This window comes from Canis lupus, chromosome 5 (genome assembly GCF_003254725.2).
Source record: "Canis lupus dingo isolate Sandy chromosome 5, ASM325472v2, whole genome shotgun sequence".
Lineage (NCBI taxonomy): Eukaryota > Metazoa > Chordata > Mammalia > Carnivora > Canidae > Canis > Canis lupus.
The window spans coordinates 63999239-64019985 of NC_064247.1; the positions used below are offsets into that span (position 1 = coordinate 63999239).

At 57.9% G+C, this 20747-nt stretch overlaps 2 protein-coding genes and 1 long non-coding RNA gene across 6 annotated transcripts; 2 read left to right on the plus strand and 1 right to left on the minus strand.

The window, feature by feature from the left end:
• Positions 1–47: 47 nt before the first annotated feature.
• Positions 48–12391, plus strand: VPS9D1 (VPS9 domain containing 1). 4 transcript variants are annotated; one of them, XM_025427165.3, is made up of 15 exons: positions 48–236; positions 1671–1746; positions 3560–3652; positions 3753–3915; positions 5661–5772; positions 6045–6107; positions 6369–6421; positions 6504–6609; positions 6783–6868; positions 7220–7737; positions 8752–8881; positions 9091–9299; positions 9614–9710; positions 11171–11275; positions 11560–12391. In XM_025427165.3, the coding sequence occupies exons 1-15, from the start codon at positions 138–140 to the stop codon at positions 11651–11653; spliced, it is 2004 nt and encodes a 667-aa protein (XP_025282950.1). In that variant the 5' UTR covers positions 48–137; the 3' UTR covers positions 11654–12391. The 4 variants fall into 4 exon arrangements, with proteins under 4 accessions (XP_025282950.1, XP_025282953.1, XP_025282949.1 ...); XM_025427168.3 differs by having other exon boundaries at positions 50–236; positions 6522–6609; XM_025427164.3 differs by lacking the exon at positions 48–236 and adding an exon at positions 400–633 and having other exon boundaries at positions 1597–1746; positions 6522–6609.
• On the minus strand, positions 12088–16282 carry LOC112646849 (uncharacterized). Its single transcript, XR_003127928.3, has 2 exons — positions 15573–16282; positions 12088–15480 (listed from the first exon to the last, which is right to left on the minus strand). It is a non-coding gene; the product is annotated as an uncharacterized LOC112646849 (long non-coding RNA).
• Positions 16278–20747, plus strand: SPATA2L (spermatogenesis associated 2 like). Its single transcript, XM_025427137.3, has 3 exons — positions 16278–16435; positions 16660–16963; positions 18662–20747. The coding sequence occupies exons 2-3, from the start codon at positions 16661–16663 to the stop codon at positions 19628–19630; spliced, it is 1272 nt and encodes a 423-aa protein (XP_025282922.3). The 5' UTR covers positions 16278–16435; position 16660; the 3' UTR covers positions 19631–20747.

Genomic DNA, 20747 nt, shown 5'->3' on the forward strand with positions numbered 1-20747 from the left:
GGCGGTCCAGGGCTCGGGCGGCGCCGGCTCCCGCGCAGACTGTGTTCCGGGCTCGCGGCCGCCCGTCCGGCGCTCCGCCGCTGCCGCGGCCCCGCCGCCGCAGCCGTCCACAGCCACGGCTTCCCCCGCCCGGCGCCATGGCCGCTGCGGCCGGGGACGGCGCGGTGAAGCCGCTGCAGTGCGCCATGAAGCTGGCCAACGGGGCCATCGAACTGGACACCGGCAACCGGCCCCGGGTGAGGCGACACAAAGCGAGGCGGGGGCGGCGGCCGAGGGCGGGGCAGGCGGGGCAGGGCCGCGGGAGGGGGCGGCGGCAGGGGAAGGGGAGCAGGGCCTGCGGCGGGGGCGGGGGCGGGGGCGGGGCCGGGTGGAGGTGGGCGCGTCTCGGACCCCCTCCCGTCGCGGTCTCGGGGGCGCTGGGCGTGGGCGGCGGACGTGACCTTGGACAGCTCCCAGCGCCCGGGGTTAGAGGGGCTTCGCGAGGGGCTTCGCGAGGGGCTTGGAGGCAGCCCTGCGAAATGTGTTTGGCAAGCGATTTCCTGAGCGATGTGTGCTTTCCCGGGAAGACCCCAAGGGACGGCATCGTGGGGAGGCTACGCTGGGCTGCTCCGCGACGCGTCTCCCGCAGAACCGGTTCGGAGGGGACGCGGGCCGGGCAGTGGGCCTGTGACTGGCGGGTCACTGTCGGGGTGGAGCAGCAGGCCGGGTCCCCATGCACAGCCCCAGTGGACAGCCCCGGAGGACAGCCCCAGAGGACAGCCCCCGCGCACAGTCCCAGATGACAGCTCCCATAGACAGCCCCAGAGGACAGCCTCCGTGGACAGCCCCTATGCACAGCCCCAGAGGACAGCCCCGGAAGACAGCCCTCATGCACGGCCCCAGTGGACAGGCCCCGTGCACAGCCCCAGAGGACAACCCTCATGCACAGCCCCAGAGGACAGCCCTTGTGCACAGCCCCAGCAGGTCTTCAGCCTGCTGCTTGCTCTGAGCCAGTGTTCTAGGACCATAGGTGCCCACATGGGTCAGAAGTCCTTTCTGGAACCCATTTCCCTTACTGGGCGGTGTAGCCCTAGATGGGGCTCCTGAAGGCACTGGTGCCACCACCGGACACCAGGCTCGGACTCAGGCCCTGAAAATGTTCAGATCCCTGGCATGTTAAATGTTAAATGTTCAGACTGGCAGCAGTCTCATGTGGGGGATGGTGGCGTGCTCAGGAAAGGGACTGCCCACAACTGAAGCCACATAGCGATTTCTAAGATTTGCAACATCTCCCTCAGTAACCTCTCTGGAAATTTTTTATTTTTTATTTAAGCCCTAAGAGCCCCTGACTTGCATGGGAAGGGAACTTGTTGCAGAGTGAAAAACAATAGCAATGGTTAGGGCAGCTTCTCCTGGTGCACTGAAGGAGAATCTCCGTGCCTCTTGTGCCGGGGAGAGGCCCTGAGTGCAGAGATAGGTGCCCTTCAGGTCAACAGAAGAGGGGTGCTCTTTGTGCATGACCTAGACCTGCAGGAACTAGCAGCAAACAACCCCAGGCTAGATGGCTCAGGTGAAACTCAAGAGATGAGCAGACACCATGTCTCTGTTTCCCGCAAGGGCATGAGGCAGGTCTGTTGGAACCGTTTGCCAGTACTGGCCTGACCCCTGGCATTTCTCTTCTCTGGGCCCAGGAGGCATATACAGAATACCTGAGGAGCATCCATTATATCTCCCAGGTGCTGCTGGAAGAAGTGGAAACCACCAAAGGTACAGCTCCCAGCCTCAGGACTTTCCTGTGCTGAACAAATTACAAATAGCTTAGCCCTTGGTGGGTCTCAGGCTTGAGGGTGTCCTGTGTCCTACCTGCTGGTCATTAGCAGAAGGTGAATGAGTGAGCATAAAGTAAGCATGAGCTGCCATTGTGTGATGTGGAAGCAGGAAGGGATGGGACCTAAGCAGAGACTGGACATCAAATCCCAGCTCAGGAAGGAGGGAGCTGTGGAAAGGTCAGGGGCTGCTGGCAACACTCTTAGCACAGGGATGTGCAAAGGCCCTGAGATGAGAGTGGATACTGGGTACAAGGAAGAGTAGGTGAGTTGGGGCTGTCATGGCCTTGGGTGGAATTGGGGTCATTCTGGTGTAAGGGGAAACTTGTAGAGGCTTTGTGGGAGAGAGGCCAGCATGGAAGCAGAGCCTCCAGAGGCTACTACAGTGAGGACAGTAGTGGTAGAACCACTTGGAGATGGAAGGAGTGTAGGGCTTGAGGATGTTCTTTAAAGGTGGACCTGATTGGGACACCTATGTGGCTCAGTGCTTGAGTGTCTTTGGCTCTGAGTGCGACCCTGGGGTCCTGGGATCAACTCCTGCATTGGGATCCCCACAGGGGGCCTGCTTTTCTCTCTGCCTGTGTCTCTGCCCCTCACTGTGTCTCTCATGAGTAAATAAAAAAAAATAAAATTGGATAAAAATAGGGGCGCCTGGGTGGTCCAGCAGTTGAGCATCTGCCTTTGGCTCTGGGTGTGATCCCAGGATCGAGTCCCACATCGGGCTCCTTGCCGGGAGCCTGCTTCTCCCTCTGCTTGTGTCTCTGCCTCTCTCTGTGTATCTCTCGTGAATAAATAAATAAATACATATTTTTTTTAGAAAAGGATAAACATAAAGGTGGACCTCACAGATTTGCAGGGGGGAGGGTGAGCCACTGGCTGGTGGGATGGGGGAGTTGAACTGCTGGGGGGAAACAGTGAGGTACAGAAAGGTGACCCAGAGAGTGGCAGGAGCCGACTTGTGTGGGATGAAGAGAGAGCTCCAGCATGAGCATATTGTGCTTGAAGTGCTGAGCACCTTGGTGGATATAGGGCCACGTTGTTTAGGGGGGTGGGCTGCGGGGTCGTGAGGAGCCAGGGAGCTTAGTAGAGCTCTGGGCACTCCAAGACAGGCCTCGCAGGAGAGCACAGTGCCGTACCCAGGAGGGTGTTCTGGAGAGGTCAAGGAGCCCTCAGAGAAGGGCTCGACATGAGGGTATGAGTGAGGGGAGTTTCATTGGGAGTCAAATGACTGAAATAGGATGTGGTGAGAGGCTGGCTATAAAGGGAACATTACTTCGGTTGGAAACTAAGGCTGGTGGGGTCCAGTTCCTTCAACATGACAGAAGTGATCGCCAGAGAGGGGAATGCAGAACAGAAGACCTGCGGATGTGCCAGGGCTGGGGTCAAGCAGAGCTAGAGGACAGGAGACAGGTGACAAAGTCATCTCTGTGAAATGGTCTGTGGTCACTGCAAGGCCCACCTGGAGGAGCTGTAAGTACAAGGAAAGCCATTGTTGAGAAAAGGCCTGGTTAGGGAGAGAGGGGGCTCTGATGGTCCCGCTGGGACAACAGGACAGCCAGATGTTAGGCAGGCCAAGCGCAGAGCCCACACAACTTCAGGAGGTAAACCCAGGGCAGATAATCAGAAAGGAGGGGATGGTGACCTAGAGGTCAGAGATGAGGAGGGAGATAGGCTTGTCCTTGTTTTTATCTCAGCAAGAATCTACTGAGTAATAAAGGTGATAATGATCAACTTTATTGTCTCTTGATCCCCAGAAGGTGGAGAAATTGTGGCTCCGGACACCTCAAAGATGCTGAAACTGGCTGAGCAGTGTCTGGAGAGGGCCCAGTCCACAGCTGCCAAGCTTGGTGGGTCTCCAGCAGATCTTCATGGGGCATCCCCCTGCAAGTCTGCATCTGTGTGGAACATTGGACTCCATGCTGCCCCTTGCTGACATATGTCTTTCAGGGAAAACACACCTGAAGCCAGCTATGCCTGTGGCTGCTCCTGTCCCCCCATCTACCAGCCGACATCGCCGGGTGTACTCAGACGAAGGGGGGAAACTATCTCCGTTTCTGCCGCCTGAGATCTTCCAGAAGCTTCAGGTGGTAGAGTCACAAAGTTCTAAGAAGTAAGAGGGGGCAAAATGGAAGGTGGGCTGAGCCTAGGTTTGAATTCCAGGAAAAGTGAGCTAACCATGATGATTGATTGTAGTTAAAATGGGTTGCGGAATGGAAATAGCCACCTGCTTGACAAAAACAAATGTAAATCCCCTTTGCACAAAAGCATGTGCATGAATGACACACAGAGATAAACAGAAAGAGAAATGAGAAAGTTACAGAGTAATCGCAGACACAGACTTGGAAGTATTCAGGTGTGGTTATCATGAAACTATCACACTCCTTGTGTTTGCAGAAGTAAAAAAGAAGTTTGAAAACAGCTCCAGGGAACAAAAACGCATAAAATCTGACCCAGCAAATGAAGAACCAAGTAAAAACAAAATGAAAAATATAATGCCAACATTGTTTTAAAGACTAAAAGAAGGGGATCCCTGGGTGGCCCAGTGGTTTAGCGCTGCCTTCAGCCCAGGGCATGATCCTGGAGACCCAGGGTCGAGTCCCACATCAGGCTCCCTGCATGGAGCCTGCTTCTCCCTCTGCCTGTGTCCCTGCCTCTCTCTCTCTTTGTGTCCCTCATGAATAAATAAAATCTTAAAAAACTAAGAGAAAACAATAACAACAAATTACATCTTCCAGTGAAAGTCCACACTTGCATAGGAAATGAGTGGTCGATTTTATAACAACAGAGTAGACATAGTTGCTGAAAGAATGAGTGAATTGGTTAAAAGGTCAGTAGGTACCGAGAATGACTCAGAAGGGGAGGAAAAAAAGAGAGAGAGAAGATCTAACACAGGAATATCGGAGTTCTGGAAAAAAGCAAACAAAATGGGAGAGGCATTATTTGAAGACCTAACAGGATATAAGTTCCTTTTTTTTTTTTCCTTTCTGTTTTAAAGATTTTATCTATTTGACAGAGAGAGCATGCAGCACAAGCAGGGGAGTGGCAGGCAGAGGGAGAGGGAGAAGTAGGCTCCCGCAGAGCAGGGAGCAGAGGCAGAGCTCAATCCCAGGACCCTGGGCCAATCATGACCTGAGCCGAAGTCAGACATCCAACTGACTGAGCCACCCGGGCGCCCCAGGGTATTAGTTTCTAGAACTGATAAACACACGCAGACATGGATACGAGAATCCTCACTAGGAAAGACAAGGACTGGCTCCTCCTGGCCCACCTGCTGCCAAGCCTTGGGGGCCGCTGCCACTGAGAGGGTCCCAGCACCTCACTTTTGCCTGTGCAGTTTGGGGGCAGGGCCAGGCACAAGACTTCCAACCCAGGACAAACTCCCTCCTCAGCTGGGGTCCTCACAACTGACCCTCTCCCACCAGGAAAGCATGAAGATATGTGAGGACAAAAGTTTTTTTTTTTTGAGCAGGGGGCTGTATTTTTGGTGGTTGTTTCTACAAAGTAGACATGTTCTCTTTTTAATGGTGGCAAACTCATCTAGCTGTTTAGCTCACATGATGCCTTTAAGAAGTTTCATATTGTTCCCAAACATGTATAACCAATCTGCAAAAAAGCGCAATGTCCAGCTTCTCTTGAAAAATCAGAGGTCTTGGCAATTGCTGGTCTGGGTGAGCAGGGCACAGGTCTCCAGTCCACCCCAGACCTCCTCCCTCCTTTTCACTTCCTGCCTGCCCCCACCACCACCTGCTCATCTTCTGGTCTCAGGGCACTGTCAGGGAGGGTCCTCAGGTCACCAGAGCTTCCAGGTATTCCAGGGGTTCCTAGAGCCTGGACAGCAGCTTGTCACTATTGCAGGGAGCTGACACCTCTGGAGGAGGCTTCTCTGCAGAATCAGAAGTTGAAGGCGGCCTATGAGGCACGGATGGCCCGCCTGGACCCCAGCCAGGCCATGCAGAAGACATCCCTGGTGAGCGGGCCCCTGGGAGGGTCTGGGTTGGTGGTAGAAGAGGAACAGGCGGGACGTCTGGGTGGCTTAGTGGTTGAGCATCTGCCTTTGGCTCAGGTCGTGATCCTGGGGTCCTGGGATCGAGTCCCACATTGGGCTCCCTGCATGGAGGCTGCTTCTCCCTCTGCTTATGTCTCTGCCTCTCTATGTCTCTCATGAATAAATAAAATCTTAAAAAAAAAAAAAAAAAAAGAAGAAGAAGAGGAACAGTCCTTATCTCCTTCCCTTCCTAGACTCTGTCCCTGCAGCGGCAGATGATGGAGAACCTCGTGATCGCCAAAGCTCGGGAGGAGACAGTATCCTTTCCCTCCATACCTGGTGTCCTGAGCTGAGGGAGAAGGGGGTGGGGTGGGGTGGGGTGGGGACAGAATTCGTCCAGCTTCAGAGAGGCGTGTGCTTGAAAGACGTGTGCTCCTGTCCTGCCTCTCTGCACAGTCCATCCGATCCCTCTTACTACCCAGGGGCTCCTCTCCTGACCGTATCTCCTGGACGCCCAGAGATTCCATACAGGTGAGTAGGGGCTGCCTCACCAGACACCTCCTTGACTGCTGTCCCAGCTGCAGAGAAAGATGGAGGAGCGCCGGCTACGGCTCCAGGAGGCAGCCAACAGGTATGTTTGCTCCCATTGGTCTGGGGACAGCCGAGAGGACTGTGGGGACTTCTGCACCTGCCACCCAGCCTGAAGCTCCTAGCCTCGTCTCTCTCCCCAGGAGGTTCTGCAGTCAAGTTGCCCTGACCCCGGAGGAGCGGGAGCAGCGGGCCCTCTATGCTGCTATCCTCGAGTACGAGCAAGACCATGTGAGTCCTGGGAGCTGGGGGTGGGTTTGCTGTTTCGGGGGCCTGTTGCCATTGGGTCTTCCCTACACCCCAGAGAGGGCACAGACCATGTGGCACTGGTCTCCCTGGGTGCAGCCGTGGCTGGGAAGGACGCAGGGACCCGGCCATGTTCTCCAGAGTCTTCTGCCCTGCAGGACTGGCCCAAGCACTGGAGGGCCCAGCTCAAGAAGAGCCCAGGGGACCTGTCGCTAGTGACCAGCCTGGTCTCCCACCTACTCAGGTACCAGGGGCCTTCAGACCCCCTACCTTGCTGGCCCTGATGACAAACAAAAGGGTCAGAAAGGAGAGAGACAAAGGAGATCAGGGGTGGCCATACAGGGCGTACATGGGCTCCCTCAGATGGTCTGGGGTGGCAGATGTCCCATCCAGCTTTCCTCACGGTCGTTCAGCAGCTCTCTTCTATCTTCTCAGAGGGTGGGTCAGACTTTATCTGCCACATTCACTCACAAGGAAACAATGCAAGACTCGGTCCTTCGACACAAGTCCTGTGGGGACATGTTGTAGGTGGGTGGATGGTAGGTGAGGGCGTGGCCACAGCGCTGTGCCCCCACACCTCTTCCTGTGCTCGCAGCATTCCCGACCACCCCATCTCACAGCTCTTGAAGAAGCTCCAGTGTGCGGTGTACCGGGCGCTGTACCCCATCGTGAGCAGGGGCGCTGTTGGTGCCGCCTCTGCCCCTGGCTGCTGCTCCTTGCCCCCGGACGCCGACGGGCTGCTGGCTCCTGGAAGCCGGCGGCTCCGGCCCTCACAGAGCCTCTACTGCATGCTATCCCCTGCAGATCCCAGCCCAGCCCCGCGGCCCCCAGATGGCACCCATGCCAGTCCCCCTACACCCCCTCCCCACACTGGCCCCCCCGAAAGAGGGCTGGACAGCAGCCCTGTGGGGCCTCCCTCACCCCTGGCGCACAGCTTCACGGCTGTACAGGGCAAAGACAGCTCCTTTGAAGACCTCGAACACTTCTTGGCTACTTCTGAGGGGTGGGGCCGGGGGCATGGGAGGCCACCTGAGCCCCAAACAACAGGGGTGAAGAAGGAGCCGCTGCTGGAGCAGCTGAAGAGTGCTGTGAAGGACATACACAACGCTATCGGTGAGGGCCAGCGTGCCTGCAGGACGGGTGGGTGGGTGAAGGGAGCTGCTCCCACTCTGAAGCCTGTGCCCAGCGAAATGCTTTTCACAGGCCTAGGATAGGCCCTGGGGAGGGCAGGCCTTCTTCTCGGCGGCCAGCCAGGCTTGATCTGCAGAACCCTCTCTGTCCACCGTTCTCTGAGGAGAACTCCATGTTTAGCAGACAGGAACATACCCTGCTCTGAGAGCAGGTGGGGCTGGCAGGGGCCCCGAGGTCTCCGATCCCAGGTTGTCTGCTCACTGGGCTGCATGGGGGAAGCATGACCTGCCCCATCCCAGCCTTCTGTTTGGGGAAGATCCTCTGGCCACCAGGTGGTCCAGGCTGGCCCACAGGGCTGGACTCAGGTCATTCCCAACCAGCTTAGTGCTGACAGTGGCCTTTTCCATTTTGAGAATAGTGTGTGGATTCACTAAAGGTTGGCACTTGGGGTAGCTGGTGACCCCCAAGACCTTCCAAGGAAGAAGGCTTCCAGGGTTTTCTAAGAAGCAGTGAGGGAGTCCCAGCAGTTGAGGGGCCTTGGTTCTCAAGGTCCATGCCTTCCAAAATCCCCCAATGGGTCTCCCAAGTCCCTGGGCTGAAGGTCTTGTTGTAAATGTGCTTCTAAAGCTCCTACCCCCGCAGCATGGAGTACAAACTCTCAGAAAGAGGCTGTCCTTTGCCAGCCTGTCTGATTAGCTCCTCAGGGGGGCTAGGCATGATCCTTGAGCTCTAGAGTGTTCTGGCCCCAGACCCCATGGATACAGGAGTGGGGACTTGAAGGGGAGAGATTCAGGCAGAGCCACTCCCCATCAAGCCAGAACACTGGTGCTGTCCACACTGAGCCTGGCTCTCAGTGGGTGGGAGAGGAGGGGACAGGTATGGGGCCCCCCTCAGACACTCCAGGCTGGCTGGGGATGACCTCCAGGGGCTGCCGGCCTGGGGCTGGAGGGCCCAGCCGTCCCCACAGTGCCATTGTGCCGGCTCTGCTCCCGGCAGACAGGCTGCTCTCGCTGACCCTCCTGGCTTTCGAAGGCCTGAGTGCGGCTGCCTCCAAGGACCGGTGCCTAGCCTGCATCGAGGAACCCTTCTTCTCTCCTCTGTGGCCCTTGCTGCTGGCACTCTACAGGTATGATCCCAGCACCGCCCCTCACAGGGCCTTCCCCTTGCTCCCCACCCTTTGCTGGCCATCCTCAGATGCTTCTGGTTCTCAGGTGGTGCCACAGCCACCTCCTGTGACTCGGGGATATAGGAGATACAGCTTGCTTTCCCTAACCCTGCCTCCATCTCTGGGGCAGAGTCCCCTGGGCAGCTGAGCCTGGCCTGTCTCTGCCCCAGGAGTGTGCACCGCCTCCGGGAGGCTGCCCTGAGCAGGAGCATGGAACTCTACAGGAATGCACCCCCAGCAGCCATAGGCATACCCTCGAAGCTTCTCCCCCGGGACCTGGAGGCCACAGGAGCTGGTGCCTACCCCTACTGTGCTGCAGCCCAAGAGCTAGGCTTGCTGGTTCTGGAGAGCTGCCCCCAGAAGAAGCTGGAGTGCATTGGTGAGGGGGTCGCAGTTTGGGAGGACAGGAGGGAAAGAAAACAAGTTCAGATAAGGTGCCATCCCAGAGGGTGACCTAGAGTCTCTGCCTCTGAGCTGCAGACCTTACTCCTAGCAGATGGGGGCTGTGTCTCATGGGACATCCATGGTTCGAGGGGCATTACCTTCCTGAGAGAGCTTCTCAGCTCCGCCTAGCTCCAAGTGATGGGGTGGGGCGGGGGGGCGGGTTGGCGGGGGAGGCGGTGCCTGGCCCCAGGGCTGTCCTGGGACTGGCTCCACTTAGCCCTCTCGTGAAGTTTCACTTCTGTGCCACAGTGCGGGTCCTGCGGGTCATCTGCGCCTGTGCCGAGGACTACTACCGGGCCCAGGAGGCTGCACCTGAGGCCAGACCCCAGCTTGGTGCTGCAGCCATGTGAGTGGGCCCTGAGCAAGTGGGAGACAGAGGCCTGGAGGAAAAGAGAACCCTCCATCCTGCCCCAAGCACCGGGGCCGCAGGTTCCCACCTAGATTCAGGCCCCTGGGCCCCAGCTGCAGTGAGCTTTGCAGGGCTTATCGTCCAGGAGAGGGGTGCAGCTCCAGCCCTCATGGCCGATGCATTCCCACCCCTCTGGGCAGGGCTGCTTAGGCATCAGGTACCACCTGGATAATTTGGGGAAATTTAGGGTTGCTTGTCCCAGGAGCACGTGCCTGGTGCCTCAGTACACACTTCGGGGAAATAGCCCTGGCCTCAGTGAACAGCGTACCCCCCCACCCCCCAGGCCTGGGGTTCCTGAGTTATCCCTGTCCCAGTCTCCTGAGGTGAGGCAGGGGTCTTCTCTGCCTGGATCTCTGATGCCTGGTCCTATCTGTGTCACCTGTACCCTCCTGTCCTGGCCCCCCTTGAGACCCGTAGCCCCCTAGCAGCTGTAGCGGCTCTGCTCACTGCCACCCTGCCTCAGGGGCCAGCATTACAGTGAAGACACCTGTCATTTGAACATTGTAGCTACCTACACCCAAGGGCCTGAAGGTAACAGGCAGGTGGAAATCAGAGTTGAGTGTGAGATCAGCAGGGAAGAGCTCCACCCCCACCAACCTCAGGGCCAGGAAATAAGGCCTCAGCTGCAGGGTGGGGTGGAGGGACCCCTTCACCAGTTTACATGTGGTTTCTGGGTGAGTAGCTATAGGTGTAAGAGTTGTAGGTTAGCCAGTGTTTCTGAGTCCCAGCTGCAGTCTCACACTTCCTCTCTCCTCTGTGTGTCTAAGGAGGCAGGGAGAATGGTGTTGCACATAGCTTTATGTCTCTGCAGGTATTAGTACCCAGGTTAGTGGGGGCAGGGCCACGAGGAGGAGCCCAGTGTGTGAGGCCTTCCTGGTTGGTAAACATACTCGAGCCACAGTCTTTGCTCCCGTGCTCTTCCCAGAGACCACCACCCTGTGAGCCCTCAGACCAGGGCTCTGCGTGTCCTGCAGGGCCTCCCTTGGTACCTTTTTAGTTTTCCTAGATGCCTCTTGTGCAGTATGCCAGGTATCAGCAGAGTGCCTGGGACATGGGCCATCCCCTCCTTTACCCTGCTCCCCAGATGTGGGCACGCTTGTGGGGCAAGCTTGTGAGGTTGAGGCCACCCCCACATGTCCACTGTGGGGGCCTCCCCTTGTCCAGCCACAGGCTTTGCAGCACAGGGTCCCCATTTAGGGACAGGCTTGCTGCCTGTAGTGGCTGCCAGTGCCGCTGACCTGAGCCCACTCCCAACTACCCCCACACAGGTGGGCAGGAGGGGCACAGGGAGAGCAGCTGGCACTCTAGAGGCCGAGCTGGGGGCTGCAGGGCTTTGGGGATTGAGCAGCTGTACTGGCCCCCAGAGCCTACTGGCCAGCCATGCCTCTGCCCAACAGTGGTGCCGATGATCTCCTGCCCATCTTGTCCTTCGTGGTGCTGAGAAGTGGTCTCCCCCAGTTGGTGTCAGAGTGTGCAGCCTTGGAGGAGTTCATCCATGAGGGGTAGGAGCCCCCACCCGAGTCAGGCACTTGTGGGGTATGGGGCACGTGCTTCCAGCCCTTTCCCACCACCCCTTGCTCAGCATACTGTGTACGGGAACCGGGGCCCATCCCTTGAGCAGCATCTGCCTGAGGAGAGGGCTGTCCCCCAGCCCAGCCTCCCTGACAGATCCCTGTGGGGCCTCAGTGTCCAGGTCCTGCCCGACAAGTGCAGACACCCCTTCCAAAGTGCCAGGGGCCTCCTTGCCTCACCTGGAGGTGACAGATGCCACCTCTGCCTACCTCAGATACCTGATCGGAGAGGAGGGCTACTGCCTGACGTCACTACAGAGTGCCCTGAGCTACGTGGAGCTGCTGCCCCGGGGGGCTCTGGGCAAGTAGTGGAGGACCATCCAGGAGGCACCTGCTCTGGCAGGGTTGGGGCTCTGCAGCTCTGCACCTGCCCTGACATCCGCCCCCAGGGACTCGAGGAGGCACCTCATTTGCTCAGAGAGTAGAGCTGAGCTGAAGCAGCTCCTAGGAACGAGGCCTGTCTCTTTCTTGTCTCAGCCTGAGCCTTTCTTGTCTCAGCAGGAACACCAGAGCTGTGGGCTCCCTGGGGCCTGTGCACATGTCCTCACAGTCCCATCAACCCCACAGTAGGGAGGGGGCCATGGGCCTGGCAGAGGGCAGGTCTGGTTTCTCTCCCTTTCCATCTCTGGTGATAGTTGGCTTCTGGTGTCATCCCTTTTCTTGGTGGAGTCAAGATGAGAGCCTCTCCCCATCCCCTGCCCCCACCCCAAGGCCTGGGGCCCAGGTGGCTTGAAACTATACTGTTTTTTTTTTTTTTTTTTTTTTCTGTACTGTTTACTTACTGGGTATTGACCACTCCATTCTCCTCTGGAGCCCAGGCATCCCCAGGGTACCCACTCACGTCTGGAGCCTCTGAGCCATTCCCACCTCGGCAGTAGGCATTGGCCTTCCTGGACCCCTGGCTGATTCCCACCCCCGCATGTCCCCTTCTGGGTCAGTGTGAGCCTAAGGATCAGTGCCTGCCTACAGCCCAGTGTCCACTCTGACTGTTACGTGCCCCGGGCAGCCATTGACACAGCCAAAAATAAAGAGGTCACTGATGTCTCATTCTGCATAGCTCTCTTGCTCACCATTCCATTGGCTACGTGGAGGCACAAGTAGCACAACTACTTCCCCTGCTGACCAGCCAGAGCCAGACTGTCCCTGAGATCATTAAGGTCTACCCCCGGACAAAACCCATCTCCCCAGGCACCCCCTGAACAGGAGAGGGACCCCCCCTAGGGCTGCATCCTTGAAGATAATACATGCTCTGCAGGGCCTAGTAGTTTGGGCAGGACCTGTGACTGGGCCTCTTGACCCAAAGGGCTCAGAGAGCATCTTCATTCTCTAGGTGGGAAACACATGGGGGTGCCCTGGGTCGTGATACGTGTTTCCCCTAGAGAGGAGAAAGCCAGCAGCCCAGCCCCAGCTGCAGCAGCATCTGCCAGGGAAGGAGGGATCTCTGGCAAACCTGAGTTGCCACTGAGGCAGGTGGTTTGGGCCCAGCCATGCCAGGGGCCAGTTAGGGGAGTGGTGTGCAGGTTCCCTGGGGAAGGGCTCTGAGGAAACAGCCCGCAGTTGGTGTTTATTGGGTGCTCTTATGAAGCAGTATTCCAAGTCCTCTGAGGTCTGTCCTCACAGGAATTCCATGAGGAACTGAGGTATGGACAGGGGAAGTGACTTCTCTAGGCTGCACCTCATGATGGCAGAGCTGGGTTTGAGCTCAGCAAACCAACTCAAGAGGCCATGGACACCTGTCGTCAAGACCCCAGTGGGCTGGGGCAGCTGTCATGTGTCAGGTGCTCTTGTGGCCTGGGGCCCCCTACCCACCAGTGCCCCAGGAACAGACAAGCCAGCACCCATACATACACTTGTGTGGCCTTTGTCTCCTACCCTTGCCCTGCCCTTCGCTCCCTGACATTCTGGGTATGTTCCTGTTAAGTGTAGAGTTCTGACTACCCCAGGCTTGGATGAGAATCCCAGCCAACCACAGAACTCTGGGAAGAGGGGGTGACATCCATGCATCAGGCCTTGGCACTGACGTCTCAGGGGTGGGATTTTAAAGGGCCCTTCATAGAGCAGATGGAGGATGAAAGTGTCTTCAGCTAAGCCTGACAGTTGGAGGTACCTGTTGGCTTTGCACTGGGGACCGCACCTTTGGGGATGAGCTGTCTCCTTGGCACCCTCTTTTAGACGCTGCTGTCAGGCTGTGCTTAGGCTGCTTTTTACTGTGTGACTTTGGGACAGTCCTTTAGCCTCTCTGAACCCATGACTCCTCCATAAAATGTATGAATAATTCACTCTTCCCCCTGGGAATCCTGCAAATCAACAAGAAAAAGGCAGCAGTCCGAAAAAGAAAAATAGCAAAGGCTACGAACAGTCTATCAAGGAGGAAGGTTTTGTTTGTTTGTTTGTTTGTTTGTTTGTTTAAATATTTGAGAGCAAGAGGGAGAGAGAGCAGGCAAGCATGGGGAGGGGGAGGAGCAAAGGGAAAGAAAGAGAATCCTCAAGCAGACTCCATGCTGAGTGTGAAGCCCATTGAGAGACTTGATCTCACAACTCGAGATCATGACCTGAGCCAAAGTCAAGAGTCAGACACCCAACTGAATGCACCACCTATGTGCCTCCATAGGAAGAAGTTTTAAAAAGATAATTAGCATAACAAGTGTTCAAAACCTTACAAATCAAGAAAGGCAAATTAACACAATAACAAGGTAGAATTTCACGTGCACTAGACTGGTAAAACCCAAAAGCTGGGTGAAGCCGAGCAAGGTGGGGTGCAGGAGCTGAAAACTATGCACACAGTGTGCCGTGTACTGGGCAGCAGATTCAAGAACTAGGTGCAGTCCTGGGCCAAGGCAAATACCAACTGACCCTCTGACCTAGTGGGCCTGTTCCTGGTTGTAGCCCAAGGTCATAAGAGGACACGTACACAGATGGGATCAGGCAGTGTGGCATCCATTCCCAGGAAGGTGGAGGGGAAGGTAAATGCACATGGTCCCACATGGATTGCTGTGTAACAGACCACCACCCCCTCACACACACTGGCTTAACCACAACAGCAGTCATTTACTTTGCTTATGAATCTTCCATTTGGGCAGGATTCAGTGGGGACAGCCTATCTCTGCATCCCAGCATCAGCTGGGTCAGCTTCCAGGTTGGGTGACCCCACATCAGGAGTTGGAATCCTCTAGAGCTTTGTCCACATGTCTACAGTAGATGCTTGTCACCTAGGACCTCAGTCAAGACTCAGGACTCAGAACTACATTCTAGGACAGAATGTGAGGCCTCCATTAGTTTCCTCTGGCTGCCATAACACAATGCCACAAACTGTGTCACATAAAACCAGAGAAATTTATTAAAGTTCTATAACCCAGAAGTCTGAATTCAAGATGCTGATGGGACCATACTCCCTCAAAGTACTAGAGCAGAAACCTTGCTTCCCTCATCCAGCTTCCTGGCCCTTGCAATCCTTGCTGGTAACTGTAGGCAGGCCCCCAATCTCTGCCTCCATCACCACAGACCTTCTCCCCTAAACTCTCATAACACCACCAGAGGTATTGGATTTAGGGCCCATCTTAATTCAGCATGACTTCAACTTGATTATATCTACAAAAAACCTTTTTCTAAATAAGCTCATATTCCCAGGATCTAGGGGGACATGGACTTGGGGGGACATTATTTAGTCTAGTGCAAGGTCTCTCCATGTGGCTTCCAGCTCTCCCCCAATAGGATGGCTAGATTCCCAGAGCAAACATCTCAACGAGGTATTTTAATGACTTATCCTGGGAAGCCAAACAATGTCACCTTCATTTTACAGGTGGAAGCAGGTGCAAAGACCTGCCCAGGTTCACATGTCACACCGGGAAGAGCCACATACACGCCCTAGAGTAGAAGCAACAGTTGGGAGCAATCTCCCAGAGTCTCATGCGGCAACAGAGACAGATGGTAAACACGTACTGAGTGCAGAACATCAGCTACATAGAGTTGAGGACACGATTTTGCACGCTCTGCCAGAATCTGCACCAAGAATGCAGCTGCACCAGTTAACAGTTCTCTTTGGGGGAGCGGGGGCTGTGGCCTCAGATGATCAATTCCAGAGGCCTCGCATCTGAAGACCACCACGAATTCAGTGGTGAAGGTTAAGCTCAACCCTTCTGCGTACAAGCAAAAGATGACCAGAGGTTAACTGTGTCCTCAGGGTTGGTGAGGCCCTAGGGCAGGGTTCAGGACACAGTAAGTGAAATACCTCCACGTTGAGTGCAGGCCAGCAACATGTGTCAAGATCACCAGCTTGGTCACAATATTTTTCTAAACGTCCCATCTGAAATATCTTAAGACGCACCTGCAGGGCACTGCCCAGACAGGTCCGATATCCATAGAGCGGCCTGGAGAGGTTAGGGGTCCAGAAATCAAGGAACAGAGCCTGCCCAGGGAGGAAGGTCTCAGAAGACGACCTTCCTTGCCTTGAGCAGGACCCCCCAAGGACTAAATCTCTCCCATCCATCCTCCACCCAGGTGGGCTTAGCGCACGGGTCAGGCACCTGGAAGCGAGGCTGGCCTAGTTAGGAAGGGTTTTCCCCCGCCCCCCCTTCCGCCTCAGGGACCCCCAGATGATGTTGTCAGGGAGCAGGAAGCTGAGCCCACAGAAGGACCCGGAGGCCGCTCCACCCACCTGAGGCTGCTGGGTTCCCCTCCCGTGCGCGCGAGCAGTACCCGCTTCCGCCGTGGCCGGCGCGGCCAGGCCCCAGCTCGGAGGGAGGGGCTGCGGGCACGCACCGCTCCTCCAGCGCCCACCGCGCGCCCGCCCGCGGCCGGGCCCAGGACCCGCCAGGAGCTGCCCGGGTGCGGCGGCCGGGCCGGCGTGGGAGGCGGCGGCAGAGGAGGCCCCGCGGGCGGCCCGAGGCCCCGCCCGGCCCCCGCCCGGCCCCCGCCCGGCCCCCGCCCGGCCCCCGCCCCCGCCCCCTGAGCGGAGGGGCGGAGCCCGGCACAAGCCCCGTCCCCGAGCGTCACGGCCCAGACCGATGGGCGGAGCCGCGGGCGGCGGAAGAGCACGGCCGCCGGGAGGTCCGAGCCGAGAGGGGGAGGACGGGGCTCCGCCGGGGACGACAGGTAGAGCGGCCCCTCCGCGAGGCCCGGCGCACGACCCGGCGGGCGAGGCGGGGGTCCCCGTCCCCGAGGGGCACCCAGCTGGCGGGGCGGGCCCCGGGAGGGGGGCTCCGCTGCGAGGCCTCCCGGCTGCTGGGGGCCATGTGGATGCGGGGCGGGGGCCCCGGGGGGCGCGCAGCCGGCGGGCCCCGGGCCCTGCTCCCTGACGCCGGACCCCCGCCCGCCAGCATGGGCAGCAGCTCGCTGTCCGAGGACTACCGTCTGTGCCTGGAGCGCGAGCTGCGGCGTGGGCGCGCGGGCGTGTGCGGGGACCCGTCGCTGCGCGCGGTGCTGTGGCAGATCCTGGTGGAGGACTTCGACCTGCACGGGGCACTGCAGGACGACGCGCTGGCGCTGCTCTCCGACGGGCTGTGGGGCCGCGCCGACCTGGCCCCCGCGCTGCGCGGCCTGGCCCGCGCCTTCGAGCTGCTGGAGCTGGCCGCTGTGCATCTGTACCTGTTGCCCTGGAGGAAGGAGTTCACCACCATCAAGGTAGGGCGCGGGCCCGAGGGGGTAGAGGCTGCCGTGGGCAACCGGGCATTGCGGGTGTCCCCGGAGCCGGTGGGTCTCGCGGGGCGCAGCGTGCCCGCGTGGGGGGGGGGGTTCTGGGTGCTTTGGGGCAGCTCTTGGCCAAGGTCCCCCTGGGCACTCCTGCAGCTGAAAACATGGTATGGGTGGAGGCCACCCACCCTGGGTGCCTGCCTCCCAAGGAGACCCTTGCTCCTCAAAGCTTGAATCGCTGCCCTCCCTCAAAGTGGCCTCACAGCCCCTGTGGCACAGAACTCCTAGGACAGGTGCATGGGGCGGATGAGAGGTTCCATGGTCACCGATCCTTCCATAATCCCATTTACAGAGAAGGGCGTTAGGTGGGTGTGTCCCCTATGAAGTCGGTAAGGGCTGGAGACTCTGCAGATCCTCAGGGTCTGGATGGGTCTCCCCTGTGGGTGAGCTGTTGGCCTGCAGGAGGGGGCAGGCATTTGGCCCTCAAAGCTAATTTGGAAGAGTAGAAAGGTGCTGATGTCATTGGGCACGTGGGCGAGTCCACCTCCACTGGTTGTCATGGCAGCAGCAGTCTCTCTCTCTCTCTCTCTCTCTCTCCCTCCCTCCCCCTCTCCCTCTCTCCTTCCTTCCCTCTCTCCCTCTCCCCCCACCCTCCTCTCCTCCACTCCTCTGTCTCAAGAGGTGTGCTCTGGAGCCTACTGCCTCATGGGGACACCTGCTTGTCAGAGGTTCTAGGACTTTTCATTCAGATAACAGGGCAAGAAAAGCACCGTAAAGGGCCAGCCCCATGGGAAGCCAAGAACAGAACAGACAGGCTGATGGGCTTCAGTGTTGGTGGGGATCTGGTTCTGCTTCCTCTTGGCTGTGTGACTTTGTGCAAGTTACTTACTTAATCTCTCTGAAGCCTCGTCCTTGTCTGTGAAACAGACACAAGAAGAGTCCAGTCCAAGGTCTGTAGTGAGGGTGAAGGCAAAACCCTGAGTATAGTGCTTGCACACAGTAGTGGTCAGTCTGTGGGAGGTATCGTCATCAGCTATAAGCAGACGAATGCTGGCAGGATCCCAGAGTTACGGAATTTTAGAACTGGGGGGGAGACACAGGATCATCATCCTGAAACCCTCCTAGTTCCTCACAACTGCAGCCTAGAAAGCACTTTCCCCTCTGGCATCCCTGGGCTCTCAAACCAGATGCACATTAGAGCCTCCAAAAAAACATGGGATGTTTCATCTACGTGATGGAATGCTACACAGTTGGAAAAAATGAACGGCTAACCCTCTGTCCCAACGGGGGAAAGCTCTCCAGAACAGGAAGTGGGAAGGTGGAGTTCAGAACGTTGTTGGGGAAGCTACCTGATTGAAGCAGATAAGCACCCTTATTTGTTTGACCAAATCTCAGCCAAGCCCCAGGGGTGACAGGAGATGGAGGACACTGTGGGGAAAGTGAAATTTCTTACCGTAGGAGCTCTTTATTTTGTTCTGATTTATTCACTGGGCCTGCCCCAGCTACAAAAATGGGTCTCTGGTGGGGTGGGGGGTGGTTCTGAGCGTGGTTGTTGAGAAGCCCTTCTGAAGGAAGTGTGAGCATAGCCTGGAACAGCCTGGTTCTGGGGCGTGGCCACCGCCAGGACAGAGCCTGAGTGTGGGTCAGGTCTGCGGGAGCTGGGCTGCTGACCAGGACCCTCCTCTGCAGACCTTTTCAGGAGGCTATGTGCACGTGCTGAAGGGTGCCCTCTCAGAGGACCTCCTCATACAGAGCTTCCAGAAGATGGGTTATGTGCCCAGGGACAACCACCGCCTGATGATGGCTGCCCTACCACCTGCCTGCCAACTGGTTCAAGTGGCTCTGGGCTGCTTTGCCCTTCGGCTGGAGTGTGAGATCCTGGGCGAGGTGCTCGCACAGCTGGGCACCAGCGTGCTGCCAGCTGAGGAGCTGCTGCAGGCACGGCGGGCCAGCGCAGATGTGGCCTCCTGTGTGGCCTGGCTGCAGCAGCGGCTGGCCCGGGAAGAAGAGCCACCGCCTCTGCCCCCTCGGGGCTCCCCCACGGTCTACCAGACCCAGCTGGACCTATACCGGGACCTGCAGGAGGATGAGGGCTCAGAGGAGGCCAGCCTGTACGGCGGGCCCTCCCCAGGCCCCGATTCACCACCCCCGGAGCTGGCCTGCCAACCTCTGCTCTGGGAACAGAGCGCCAAACTGTGGGGTGCCAGGGGCGGGGCCTGGGAGCCTCTGGGGGAGGCTGAGGTGCTGCCGCAGGCCAGCAGCCCACCCTATGGGGCCATGGAGGAGGAGCTGGAGCTGGAGCGGGAGCCTTCCGCCTTCTCCTTCCTCTCCTTGCGACGAGAGCTGCTAAGTCAGCCTGGAGCTGCAGCTGTTACCAAAGCCCCAGGAAGCCCTGGGCGGGCCAGCCCCCAGCTGGTGCATGGGCCCAGCCCCCAGGCCCTAGGCTACCAGGCACACAGCTGCCTAGCTCCGGGTGCCCTGCCTGCCCTCTGCTGTGACACCTGTCGCCAGCTGCACGCTGCTCATTGTGGCAGCCTGCCCACCTGCCGTCCAGGCCACGCGCTTCGTGCACTGCTCAGTGATACACAACGGCGCCTTTGGCTACAGCGTGCACAGGTGGACTCCTTGCTCTATGACGGGACCAGGGCCCAACCTTAGGCCCAGCCAGGCCCTGAGTCAAAGGCCTTCCAGAGACAGTTTCTGTGGTGCTTCTCTGGACCTCATCACTCCTCGGGCCTAAGCCTCTGGCCACCCTGCCCCTTGGGGACTCCTGGGCACAGCTCAGTGGGGTCCAGCCTCCCACAGAAAGCTCCTGCCTTGGGATGGCCAACTCCCTACCCCCTGCACCTAGCATCCAGGCCCATATCCAGACATGCTCGATGGAGGAGTCTCCCCACGAGGCCTGTACTACGAAGAGCCCTCTCTTCTTTTTTCACTCCTCCCATCCCACTCTAGGGGCCCAGCACTCAGCCTGGAACTCTTGACCCGATCCCTACAGCTGTGCTTCAGAACGTGTTGCCTCCCTCCAAGTGTCCAGGGGAGATTCTCCTCATAGGGGTGTCCCTGGGGGCCTCCATGTGACTCTGGGTCACTGAGCACCAGTGTGACCAGTCTGGAGGCCCTGCCAGGTACATGGCTGGCCTAGCCCCTTGCCTATGGGTGTCCTAAGCCAGGGCTGAACAGGCCAAGGTCTGGCTTGGAACCAGCCCATATGCCCTGCTCACAGCTGAACCGGAAAGTTTGGCCCACAAACAGAGAAGACATGATCTGATCTCAAAGCAGAGTGAGGAAGCTCCCAAGAAGTCCAGAGAATAGGCAGCAGGAAGTAGGAGGTGGGCAGCTTAGTGGACGGGCTGTGTCACTCCCCTTCCGGGTAGAGTGTCAGGCTTCTGAGCAGTCAGCACCCCAGGAGCCACCCTGGAGCTGGCTTTCTGCTGCATAGGCTCTGGAAGGCAGGGTGGGAGGCCGTGCTTTTCACCAGAGGACTCCCCCAGATCCAGTAGTAAAGAAGTAGCCAGGCTCGTAGGCAGCCACCTAAGGCAGACTCTCAAGACCAAGGCAGGTGGAGCCCCTTTCTCTGGGGGGGAAGGGGTCCTGGAACTGTTCACCCCCTGGACCACAGGGGACAGGTGCCTATGTTCTATGCTGGCCCCTCTTCACTGGGCACACTGCCCTAGACCATCTAGTCCACTTCCTGTTCTCCCCAGGACTCAGAGAACCACCATCATATCACATAAATCAGGACGTTAAAGTTCATTAAAGGACGCAGACCCTG